The sequence below is a fragment of the Monopterus albus genome, unplaced genomic scaffold (genome assembly GCF_001952655.1).
Source record: "Monopterus albus unplaced genomic scaffold, M_albus_1.0 scaffold19.1, whole genome shotgun sequence".
Classification (NCBI taxonomy): Eukaryota; Metazoa; Chordata; class Actinopteri; order Synbranchiformes; family Synbranchidae; genus Monopterus; species Monopterus albus.
Genome location: NW_018127899.1, coordinates 2037523 through 2049656, shown reverse-complemented (window position 1 = coordinate 2049656; position 12134 = coordinate 2037523). Strand labels below are relative to the sequence as shown.

General features: G+C 44.6%; 2 protein-coding genes across 2 annotated transcripts in view; both read left to right on the top strand.

The window, feature by feature from the left end:
- Positions 1 to 2561, top strand: part of asz1 (ankyrin repeat, SAM and basic leucine zipper domain containing 1) — a 21498-nt gene extending 18937 nt beyond the window's left edge. Inside the window, exons 15-17 of the mRNA XM_020593367.1 lie at positions 306 to 435; positions 553 to 626; positions 2415 to 2561. Of these exons, the coding sequence (XP_020449023.1) occupies positions 306 to 435; positions 553 to 626; positions 2415 to 2561 (351 nt within the window). The remainder of the gene's footprint in view (positions 1 to 305; positions 436 to 552; positions 627 to 2414) is intronic.
- Positions 1 to 12134, top strand: part of wnt2 (wingless-type MMTV integration site family member 2) — a 16006-nt gene that overhangs the window by 1573 nt on the left and 2299 nt on the right. Inside the window, 5 exon segments of the mRNA XM_020593536.1 lie at positions 2415 to 4262; positions 4992 to 5060; positions 5062 to 5204; positions 6749 to 7026; positions 7886 to 8150. Coding sequence (XP_020449192.1) covers positions 4180 to 4262; positions 4992 to 5060; positions 5062 to 5204; positions 6749 to 7026; positions 7886 to 8150 — 838 coding nt within the window. The 5' untranslated portion in view covers positions 2415 to 4179.

Sequence of the window (12134 nt, the reverse complement as noted above, 5' to 3'; positions counted from 1 at the left end):
AGGCACACACACATTCACACAAGTGAATCCAGGTTCCTTCCTTAGACTGTTGCCTGGTATTTTGACAGTTTTCCTCTTACTACTCAGGATTAAAGCAGCGTTAGCAGAGCACGGTGTCTGTCTTAGATGTTGGTGTATATGAATTGTGATGAGCTCCAACAGGTATGCGCGAGAGTGCCTGCACGTGTGCACCTGACTCCATGCGAGTGTGCGCGTTTGCGTTTGTATTTTAAGAGGAGTCGTTCCTGACAGGGCTGAGTCCTCACAGCTCATAAGTCAGCACTGCTGTGACATCGGCCTGTCAGCACATAGACGATGAGCGGGCTGATGGAAAGGGGAGGCTGGGGGCACAGGGAACTGAGGCAAAGGCGCAGGTTGGCGGGGTGAGGGAGTTTAAACTGGGAGAAAGGGGATGGGAAGAGGTGGTGGTACGGGGTGGGCAAAGGAGGTGCGTTAGCAGCAGATAGAGGTGTTAGTATGATTCTCATGTAGCTAGATATTTGTGTGTGCATGTTGATATCACCATTTGGAGTTTTTTTGTGTGTGTGTCAGACAGGAATCTGACAGCCAATGGAGTCCATTTGGACCCACTGGCTCCCAGCCTGGGGAGTAAGGGCCCTTCACATGTACAGAATGTAACCTAATCTAGAGAACCTCATCTCTGAAATCACAACCACAGTAGGACTGTGGAGCTGGAGCTCCACACGATGGGACACACACTCAGAACCATTAATACTAATGGTGCTGTTCGCTGCCACCTAGTGTTGACTTTGATAAATGTGATACTTGGTAAACTAGTGAAAAGCACATGGGAGAACAGCAGTGGGCTTTTAAACATAGTAATCAAATTTGATCAACCTTTATCAGCAGCAACAGGAAATTCTACATTAACCAGCGTCTAGCACAGTTTATGCTAACCATAAATTTCATTTTCACAGTAAAGATGTATAAATTCAAATGACAAAAGAAAGGTAGTGTTAGGAGATGATCATTAATGTATATTTACATTAAATCAGATGGCTTTGGCCCCTCAGTTTACAGTGAAGCACTGCATTATTTCTGGTCTCGCATGCTTTCAGCCAATCAGTCTAGATAGTGTTTAAGTGTTTAATCTCTAATCAGATTAATTATGTGTCGACTGTAGGTGACTGTATCATGGCTGCCTGCAAATGGTCTCGATAAACCAGGAAGCATCAAAGTCTGAGAATGGCTTTAAATTACAAAAAGAATAATACCTCTGTTTAAACCTCTTTACTGAGGCTTCTTTAGTGAATTCTGGGTTAATTTCAAGATTTTACTGAGTAAAATGTTTTAAGTATCAAATATTTGCCCCCTTTGGGCTCAACAAGTGGTTCTGAAAAGTTTCAAGCATGCTGTTTAGTGAAAGACAGCAGTGTTTGGAGCCATTTCAGTAGGCAGGAAATGAGTGGAGAGAGTAAGGTGTGCTACAGCTGGACGCCAAACTGAGGATGTTGCAGTTAAGTAGTCAGCAGTCTTCACTCCCTGTCCTCCTGGGCCAGCCTCAGTTAAGACATGGGAGCAGTGTATTTAGCCGTGTTGTGGAGAAACTGTCCGACTAAACATATGAATCAGTAGCACAGAACTGGATTGGAAATTAAAAAATTGTTATTATTGTTGTTTGTTGGAGCAGCTGACACCATAGACGCTGACCTGAACATAAACTACAGGATGGTGACATTATGTGGGGGAGTGTCCTGTTTCTGTAACAACGCTGAGGATAATGTGTAAAGAAAAACTCAGATGGGGAAAATGCCGGGCAGCGCCTCCCACTTCACAACTCTATAACCTTGGATTCAGCATCAGTGCTGCATCTGTGTGTGGTGGGAAAATGCCTTCCCAGCTCGTACTAGAAACATTTTGATGACCTCGGAAATCAGGAAGTTACATAAATCTGGGTTCATTCCCAAACTGAAAGTTCTCAAGTCATATTTACCAGAAGAAATCTGAAGTTAACCGTGTTGTTTCTTCCAGCTTTCTCACACGACAGGAATTCAGTGTGACACTGTGTCAGCCGCTGACTTAAGAGTTCAGGAACAGCAGTATTCCTCCGTGACCAAGACCCGACTGCATTTGGCTGATGAGTCTGTGAGGATTTGGCACAGGATGTTTTGGTGAATCATGTTGTGTTGCTGCGACGGGACCAGACATGCCCTCACACTCACAATGAGCTGCTCTCTGATTCCCATCCTACAGTAACTGAGCCCATGTTTCCCAACCTCTCAGACTTACCTGGCCTGAAGACGTCTGACCAGTACACTGCCATAAACCAGGCTGGATCAGAGTAAAATGACCAGCAACCCCTCCAGCATGAGGCCGCTGTAACCACAGGGTTCTGTCTTTTCACATTGTGTGTATGTTTACCATGTGAATCTGTCTCCGTCCTCCTCCCTCAGATGAACGAAGCTGGAGATTGCTGTCATCTTCCTCAGCCTGGTTCCCGTGGCAACTGGAGGATGCAGTTTCTAACCAGAGTGGCACTGAGCGCCCTTGGAGCCACCTTCCTCTTGCTCTTCTACCAAGCTTTCAGTGGGAAGGTTTAGCTGCAGACCCACAGGAATATCTTTTAATGTCTCTCCTTCAGTTAATGAGGTCCATCATAGTATTTTCTGTTGGACTGCAGCGGATCTGCTGCCTTCACTTGTTTTAGGACTGTTTGAGAGTCCAAGTGTTACCTGTTTCAGAATGTTTGGCTAGGTTCCTATGCTGGAGAAACCCCAGGAACCCCCAGGTTCAGTCACCGTGTGAAATATCCTAATGTTAACTAATTGTTTTCAGTTTAAAAAATATTTTTTAATCCAGAAACTGAACCTCAAAACATAATTTGAATTTACTTTAAACGTCATTTTCTCTTCATTAAACATGTTAAATACAATGACCAGCCTTGATGCTCGTTGTTAAAGGGGGGAACAGATTTCTCCAGTCAGACTGGACTGATACTATAGACTTGTGCTGCAGCAAATACAAAGTGGTCTTTGGTTTTCTTCCACGGGGATCATGGAGAAAATCCAATTTGCCCACTAATCTCATGTGGTCAGGGTCTCCGGTGACACCAGGGCCAGATCAAAGATGGAGGAAATACTGTGTGACGGTGGTACTGATTTCCAGAGACACTTAAAAAAGGCTGTGATAGATAATCCAATTAAAATGGACACATCACCTTTAGGTGGGAGAATCAGTGTGATTGTTTTAAACTCATTCCTGAGTTAGACTGACTCATTGCTGTAAAATAACAGTGCGTCATGCTTTGGCCAGCAGAAGTATTTGGCACTTGTGGATCATTTCAGTAAGTCAGTGAGCTGTCTCGTATTAAGTAGGGTTTTCTCGAGTTTTGGCCTAAAATTAAAGTTACTGAGTAATGAAAATGAGCTACATGAGCTCCCAGAGGAGACGGGTCATTCTGTAAGGCGGTTGTAGCTGAATGATCGGCCCTCAGATCAATGAATAATAAATTAGTCTGTGTCAGTGACCTCTACTGTTCCCGAGCTCGTGAAAGATAGACTTTTCCTAAGAAATACCGTGCGCAAAGAAATATATCCTGTGCTAAAGAGGTCAGTCTTCTTCCCACGAGATGATAAAAGTGCGCAGACGTCGTGTTTCCTGACTTTGAGGGCGTTATACACCCTGAATCCCCGCTCGACGGTTTCTGCTTCGTTTTTTGTCCCAGGTTGTGTGTTTTTCTGCTGACTGACATTGGCTGTGTGAGCAGGAGGAGTCCTCCCACAGGCCGGCTCCTACAGCGCGTCGGTGCAGTGCGCGTCGAGTCCATCAGCCATGGAGCTCCGGGCTGGACGCGGGCCAAGCCTGTCTGGTGTCAAACCAGCCTGAACAGATAACTCTGAGACATCTCATTCCTGAGACGGGACTGCGCCCACCCTTTGTGTAAAGCAATTTAAACCCGATAGCACATCATCTGCCTATCTCTGCTGGACTGTCAGACAGACGGCTTTACTTTTTCATCTTAAGCACTTTGCCATCGCGCACAGCCCGAGCCAGCCATGGCTTTTACGCGCAAACCTCCGTCCACCGTCCCGTGATGGTATATCCTTAATCCAAGCGTGTTAAAGAGACTCAACAGGTTGTGATTTCTCTGTTTTATATTTTTCTTTCATCCGTGGAAATGCTGCGTCCAGACGCATAAAGAGCCAGAGTTTGGTTAATATGAATTTACTGCCAAGCGGAATATGTTTCTATTTATCTGTGGCAGTCTGCTGGCTGACGACGGAGGTCGATGCGTCCTGGTGGTGAGTACAGTACATTTCATTTATATATTTATTCAGATGCAATTGCACAAGCACATTTTCTGAGTGTTTGGGTTTTTTAATTGAAGTGCCACATTAAACTGCTGAGCGCCGTTTAATCTGCCTTAAACTCCCCCTTAAAGTATTTCTGTCAAATGTCTAAATTACCTTCAAAACTGTTAAAAGTTTCCATGTTAACGTCGTTTCAAATGATTTTCCTTTATTTACCCTCTTGGATAGATAGTTTTCCTCAGTTCCCTTTTTTTCTGGCTGATGTGGTTTCTAATTGTTTAAGAAAATACCCCAAACTCCCAGTGTTAAAATTCCCTGAGAGTCTTTCATCACCTCGTTCTGAAGGTACATGGGAGTGTGGACTCGTTAGGGGAAGAGTTTCAACACTGGGTTTTCAAGCAGACACCTGTTTGCTCTGTCCATAGTTTTCTCACTGGTTTTGTGTTTGTGCAGAGTTTAACTGTAGACTTATACAAAGCTTCAGTCATCCTTTTATACTGCTGCTACCGGGATGTGCAGACATATTTAGATATTTGAACTTTTGTTGGCAGAAATGTTTCACAATTTTCTTATAATTTCTGACTTTGAAATAACTGAGGCAAGTCAGTGACTAAATTCAGTGCCAGTCTTTTCATCCCTGTCCACACATGAACAAAAATATTTTTGAACAGCATTATAAACCATTTCAGCTTCCTGACTGTCCGCCTCTCTGCTCTGCAGGTACATGGGCACCCTGGGGTCTCAGGTGATGTGTGACAACATCCCTGGTCTGGTGAACAAGCAGCGGCAGCCAATACCCCAAAGTGATGCAGGCCATCGGGTTCGGGATGAAGAACTGGATCTCAGAGTGCCAGCATCAGTTCCAGAACCACCGCTGGAACTGCTACACCGTGGCCAGGGACCACAATCTTTTTGGACGCCTGCTGCTACGCAGTGAGTGGAGGAGACACTTGTTCTACTTCAGTCTAAAAACGTCAAATTTTAAGATAATGGTGGTTTCTAAAGTCATTTTTCTGGGGAATTTCAGGCAGCAGGGGAGTTATTCAGTTGTCCAGCAGGCATCCTGCCTGTGGACGTGCCGCCAACATCAAGTCAGTGAGCCTCAGCTCCAGGGCTGCTGTCCTGGAGTTCATTTCTGATCCCTCTGTCAGATAGGCAAGAGAAAAATGAAGGTTTACAGGCTTGGGGGGTTCAGAATCACATCATCTTGTCTCTGTGTGTAGACATCAGATGAATATTTCATTAAATTCCAGCTTAAATTTAGGCTGGTTAAATGTTTCATGGGGATACTGTAGTTCACAGCTGTCTGAATTCAGTTAATTTGATCAAATCTGAACTTAAGTTTGAAAATATGAGTTTTGTTGTAGGGAAGCAGTCGTGTGACTCGTTTATACAAGTTTAACATGATTTTGAGTACTTGTCATGAGGTAATGCTGTGATAATTGGTTCATTATGTTATTTATGAACACAGTAGATGCAGAGATGAGGTGCAAAAAGTGTGTGGCCTCATGATATGGAGTGCTGCACGTCTAAGAATAGAAAGTTGGGACTAGATTGCCGGCTACGGTATTTGCTGGCTTGTGTTTCCAGGTCATTGTGTGCTGGTTAACACTTTGCATATATATATATGTATTTAAAACATATGTTATAGCACACCAGTCTGTTAGCAGTGACAAACGTGACCATATGCCACAGCTTAATGCTGACAAATCTAAATAATTCATTAGTTTTTAAAGTGTCAGGTACATTTGCTGTGATACCAAGACTCTCTAGGAAACCGTTTCCTTGCAGATGTGTTTTTTTAAGTTGGCTCACATTCCCCACCGTTTCACTTTACAGTTGTACATTTATCACATCAGTGCAGCTGAGTGGTTTCTCTGTCTGTCTGCTCTTGTGAAGTGGCCCAACATGTTACCCATTGATTTGTTATATATAATGTGCCTTGTGGTGTATTTTATATATATATATATGTATGTATGTTTAGTGCATGGGAAGGAAAATGAACAGTTCTGATAATTGATTCATTTATCAATTGAAGATGTGTATGCACTCAGCTGGTAATTTATTGGAGAGACTAAACTAAATCTAAAGCAACAAGGTGCCACCAGACACCAGAAAAGGAAAATTCCTGTTCATCTTGTTCACACTGTCTCAGAGATGTGTTGACTCAACTGTATGACAGACTGGGTACATCCTGACGATTTGTCCTGGAATTGCCACAAAAGATTCAGAACACTTCTGCTATATCACTGCTGTATTAAACAGATGAAGACTACATTTGCCTTTACAGCAAAGTTTCTCCCATTATTTGCAGAGTGAAAATGTTTCCAACTTTATCTTAAATCATCTAAGATTGTTTCTGGTGGTAATGTGTTTTGAATCGACCATATTATTTAGTGAATTACCTGCCTTTGTGTGCGTTTCCTTGTTTATTTCTTCCTTTCCTTCGTTTAGTTTACATTCTCCTCTCCCCTCAGGCAGCCGTGAGGTGGCCTTCGTCTACGCCATCTCCTCAGCCGGAGTGGTTTACACACTGGCACGAGCCTGCAGCCGGGGCGAGCTGGACTCCTGCTCTTGTGATCCCACTAAGAAGGGCTCGTCGCAGGACGCCAAGGGCTCTTTTGACTGGGGAGGCTGCAGTGACCATGTGGACTATGCCGTGCGCTTCAGCCAGGCCTTTGTGGACGCCAAGGAGAGGAAGGAGAGGGACGCCCGGGCCCTGATGAACCTGCACAACAACCAAGCTGGCAGGAAGGTGAGAAGGCGCTGACCTGTGGAAATATGAAAACCTAATAATTCAGAGCATGATAAATGACATTGGTAGTATTAGAATTGATAAAACTTAATATTAAATTTCATTCACAAACTGGCAGGAGGTTTAATACATGCTTAGCTGCCCATGTGGCATGGCTCATGTAGGTCAAACGAAAAGAGCCTTAAAGCTGTGCACTGCTGAACATAAGGCAGCCGTTTGTCATAAGAATGAGGACTGTGCTATTGCATGGATCAGCGGCTGCCTCGTGCTTTACTGCCGTTGAACATGTTAAATCTTCTCCTAGAGGTGGAGACATTATTTCTAGACTTAAACAGCACAAGGCTTTCTGATTTACAACTTGGACACAGTGGAACCCAGAGGCCTTAATGATGATTTTCATTGGCTTCATTTTTGTGATGTGTGGCCTTTAAATGTATCGTTTTTGTTGGAACTATTTTTTATGTACCCTTCTTTGATTGGGACATCCTTTTGGTTTTTTATTGTCCCTGTACACCCATTTGTCTTGTCCTTCCTTTGGAATGTCTTCCCCAGATCATATTATTACTGTTTCTAGGGGTGAAGTATGTATTCTGAATGTCATTATTTTTCCTGCCATTACTTTTTGATGTGTGCCTTCTTATATTTGCCTGTTACTGTTAATTTTTGATAATTGTAAAGTCCTAGATGTTTCGGGTTGTTCCAGATGTGTGCGTGTGTGTAATATAATGCACATACACACAAGTAGGTCGCTGTTGTATTTTCAGCTCTGAGGAAGGCAAGTGTTTGTCAGAACGTCAGCTCATGTTTTGAATAAAAACGGCGCTGCTCTCCTAACAGTGCTCTCCGGTTTGCTCTCCAGGCAGTGAGGCGCTTCATGACTCTGGAGTGTAAGTGTCATGGTGTCAGTGGGTCGTGCAGTATCCGGACCTGCTGGTTGGCCATGGCCGACTTCCAACGCACCGGCGATCACCTTCGCAAGAGGTACAACAACGCCGTGCAGGTGGCTGTTAACCAGTACGGCACCGGGTTCACTGCCATGCACACAAACTTCAAGCGACCCAGCAAGAACGACCTGGTGTACTTTGAGGACTCGCCAGACTACTGCATACGAGACCACGAGTCAGGTAATCAGTCAGTCTGCCACAGGATCTGGTCTGACAGTCTCTGTGTTGACCACATCAGTCAGTCCTTTAACTGCACTTCAAAGACACATATATAACTTATGGATGACATGCATTCACCTGGTTTTAAATTACACCTCTGCAAAAGTGTCAGTTCTCTGGCTAAAGACCTGAGACATGAAATGTGAGGCACCTACCTGTGGTTATTTGGTTCCACCCGAGTTCATCTGAACCACTGGAACAGGAGCAGGGGTTGTGCACAGGGTTTTCAAATGATCACTGATGTTTGGTGTTTTAGCTGTTGTTGCTGGTGACTGTTTTCTGAGGTTCAGTTCATAACTAACGGCTTCCTGTCGGGTCTCTATTGTGTGAGCAGGGGGTTAGAAAACGTGCCCTAATCAGATTTTTCTAAACCTATGTGATGGCAGGCAGTGGCTTCAACCTGTACCGACGGTGGCTGTACAGCAGTCTGGCCCTTCTGTGTGGGTTCAGGAAGCTACTTTGGAAAATGAACACTTTACTTCTGTGTCTGGCTCACAAGAATCTCCACGGGACACAGCAAGTCCTGTTCTTAATCTAACTGAACGTCTGTGGAAGAAGCTGAAACTCAGAGGTGTGAGGAGGCACCTGTGAAACCTGAGAGAGGTGGCGAAGTTTGTCCAAGTGGACGAGTATCATTAAGAGCTATGAAGCAGCGTTTGTCTCAGAAGTTTTGGGCTAAGGGTCCCAGTATTTGTTGTATTATTTAAAATATGTTTAATCTGAAATTAAAAACATGCTGTTCTATGAAACAGAGGATAGTAGGTGCCAGTTACTTCTGTCAGTGGTCAAAGGGTGCCAACACTTTGAGGCACATCTTCATGTGAGGCTTGTACGAGGACAGTGTGAGAGAGAAGGAGAATGTTTGCGCATGAAAACTATGTAAGTGTGTGTTTCGTTGGAGGTGGATGCCTGACAGGCAGCAGATGATCCGTGGGGATCAGGTGTCAGCCAGTTTAAGAACCATGACACACTTCTGTAGGCTGAAACCTTAGAACATCACAGATCACTATAAATCTCCACCACCGCACACACACACACGCCACAGGGTACGATTGTCCGGCAACACACAATACAACACACACACACACACACTCTCTAAAGAGGTTTACAGTGTGTTTTGTGTCAAAGTGAGATGTCCTAATCCTGAACATTTACTGTCTTTAGACATGTTTAGATTAAATCATTAGATTTAGATTAAATCATGTTTAAGTCTCTGAAGGCGACCGTTGTTGTTGGCCCTGCTCTTCTCTTAGACTGATTCAGACTCCATTTGCTTGTCACCATGTTCAGTCTTAGTCTGGTGTGTGTTCAAGCCCTGCCTGCGTTTGTGTGTTAGGACTGGACAATAATATCATTTTGCATAATACCTTATTGTGTTACATATTTCTCTTGGGCAAAAAAAGGATTTTTAACTTAAAGCCACCGCATGTAGTTACATAAGCTTTTGCTTAGTATGTGTGAAGGGTTTTGTTTCATGTAGTAAACAACAGTGGGACACAGCTCGTTGCATTAAACACTTAGGTTATTATATATTGATAGCTTTTTTTTCTTGCATATGGATCCATTTAAATTAGGATGTCATGTCCCAGTGCCGATACCAGTACCAGGTATTAGGTCTGATGCATCCTGTAGTATTCGTTGAAGTCCCCATGCCTGCTCATTTTGCTCTTTTACTGTTTAATCTTGCGTATGTCTAGATAAGCTTTGCACCCAAATAGTCTGTAATTATTTCAGGACGATAAAGCCTAGTTCATGTCGGTTCGCTGTCTTTAGGAGTCAAAGGAAACAGTGGATGTTGCAGTAAATGGACCCTGTGTTCTGTGTGCAGTACGAGCCATAAGGCACCGTTACTGCCCAGATGTCTGATCCTGCTCAGAGAAGCACGACGTTCACGTTGTACTACTGTTTGGTGCATGTTTAAGGATGAAGGTTGATTCTTGATGTTTTGGAGCTGTTTGTGGCAACATATCTGTCAGGTCCGCTTGGCGCGACCTGCCTCTCTTCCGCCTTTCTCTCCTCTGCTTTCTCGATCCTCCGGGATCTGCACCTCATGCTGTGTTGCATTTCAGTAATTAGCGACTCGTTTGTTGGTGCGCACAGCTGGGGTGCAGCCGGATGATTACTTTCCTCCTTATTTATACCTCTGGCAGACGCTCTGTCGTCGCCGGAGCATTAACGTGCATACCCCGTAACAGCCCTATATTCGTGGTATGTATCATACGTCATTTTGTTTTCCACGCTGACAGTTCCTGTGCTGTGGATTTCCTTTTTCGTTCGCCAATCCTCCTGGGTAGTTTGTTTATTTACCTGTCCGTCCTGTTCCTCCCACTCTCCTGGTTTCTGCTGTTAGCCTGTCTACTCCCCTTGTCGTCCTGGTCTCCTCAGCCGTCTTTGCCCAGCCCTGGTTGTATGTGTTCATTGACTCTGTTCCTTTTTGTGATTCCCACCATTAAACCACCTTTTTACTAGCACCTGGGTCAGCAATCTTGAGTCCTACCTCAGTTCTCCCTCACCCTCCTGGTGAGGGGGACTAAACCTTAACAATATCAATACTTAAAGGTCGCCTTACTCGCTTTTCTCAGCTTTCACTACATCTCACCATCTTTGTTAGCAGATGGAGCTGGAGGTTTTACATATTTGTTGTTGTTTTGCTTTTGGATGGCGAACATACAGGAAGCGGTGAGAGAGGAACTGGGGAAACAGTCGATGAATAGATCAGATTGACAATTAATTGAATCATTATTTATGTTTGCTCTCATCACATCTTAACTTGTAATTATTTGCTACTTTTCTGTGTTTTACATGATATAAACTAAATCTATAATTTTGGGTTTGAACTGTTGTTTGGACAAAATCAGATGTCACCTTTCTGTCCTTTTTATAAGTCAAACTATAAATAGATAAAGTGAGAAAATCATGGCTAGCTGCATCCCTACCATTAACAGTTTAAACCTGGCCTTACTGGAGTGGAGTCCTTAAATCCTATCAATGTCATTTCCCCTGTCACCTCCAGAAGGACCTCTGGGGGTCTAGGGCCCCCTTTCAGGAACAAGAAGAGGCTTTGCAGCCAACATGAAAGCTTTATGGGCTGTGTACATATAAGCAGAGGAAGGTAACACACACAAACACGCAAGTGTTCACTATAAGTGTTCACCCTGGGCTCTCATGAGGACTTGACTCGGTGCCTCCCTAAAGACAGAGTCCTATGGGACACACACAGAGACGGGTATGTAACCTCGCCCTCGGTCATGACACGTACTTGTCTGTTAAATCACCCTCCCTCTCGCAGACACACACGCTTTGAGTTATTCCTTATTCCCTCTTGTTCTTCCTCTGAAACCCTCTCAGAGACCTGCAGACTCACCCTCAGTCCTTCATCTGTTCTTACAGACGGGGACGCGCACACGCACACAGGCTCAGTGCCCACGGAGGTTGCGAGACAGCCGCTCTGTGCCTTTTTAAAGTGTAAAATCAATTTCCTTCAGCTCCAGTGAGGCTCAGGTGCTAAACTCATCTCTCGGCGCCCCCTCATCTTAATTCAATAAGCAGACGCAGAGAGCGAGGGCCATGAGGACGACTCTGGCCGTGATGTCACCCCTAGCAGGGCAGCATACCACGAATGACAGAGAGGGACAAGGCTCCGGGTCATGCCCAGACACATTACCTGGTGAAGGAACAGTGCACAGACCATGCGCGCTTGCGCGCGCACACACACAGAGCATGTAAACAGGAGCAAATTCCAATCAGTGTTTGCGATGATACTGGAAGCCAGTTCATGCGTTTTTCTAAACCTTTATTTGTACAGAAGAAGTCGGCTGAACACACACACGTCCTCCTTCAACCCTCCTCAGCGGCACAGTGCGGGCACAGTGCGGGCATAGCGCGGCCACGGCCCTCTGCTGGCTGAACGTCTGCACCACAGCACCGCAAATACTATTGAGTCCG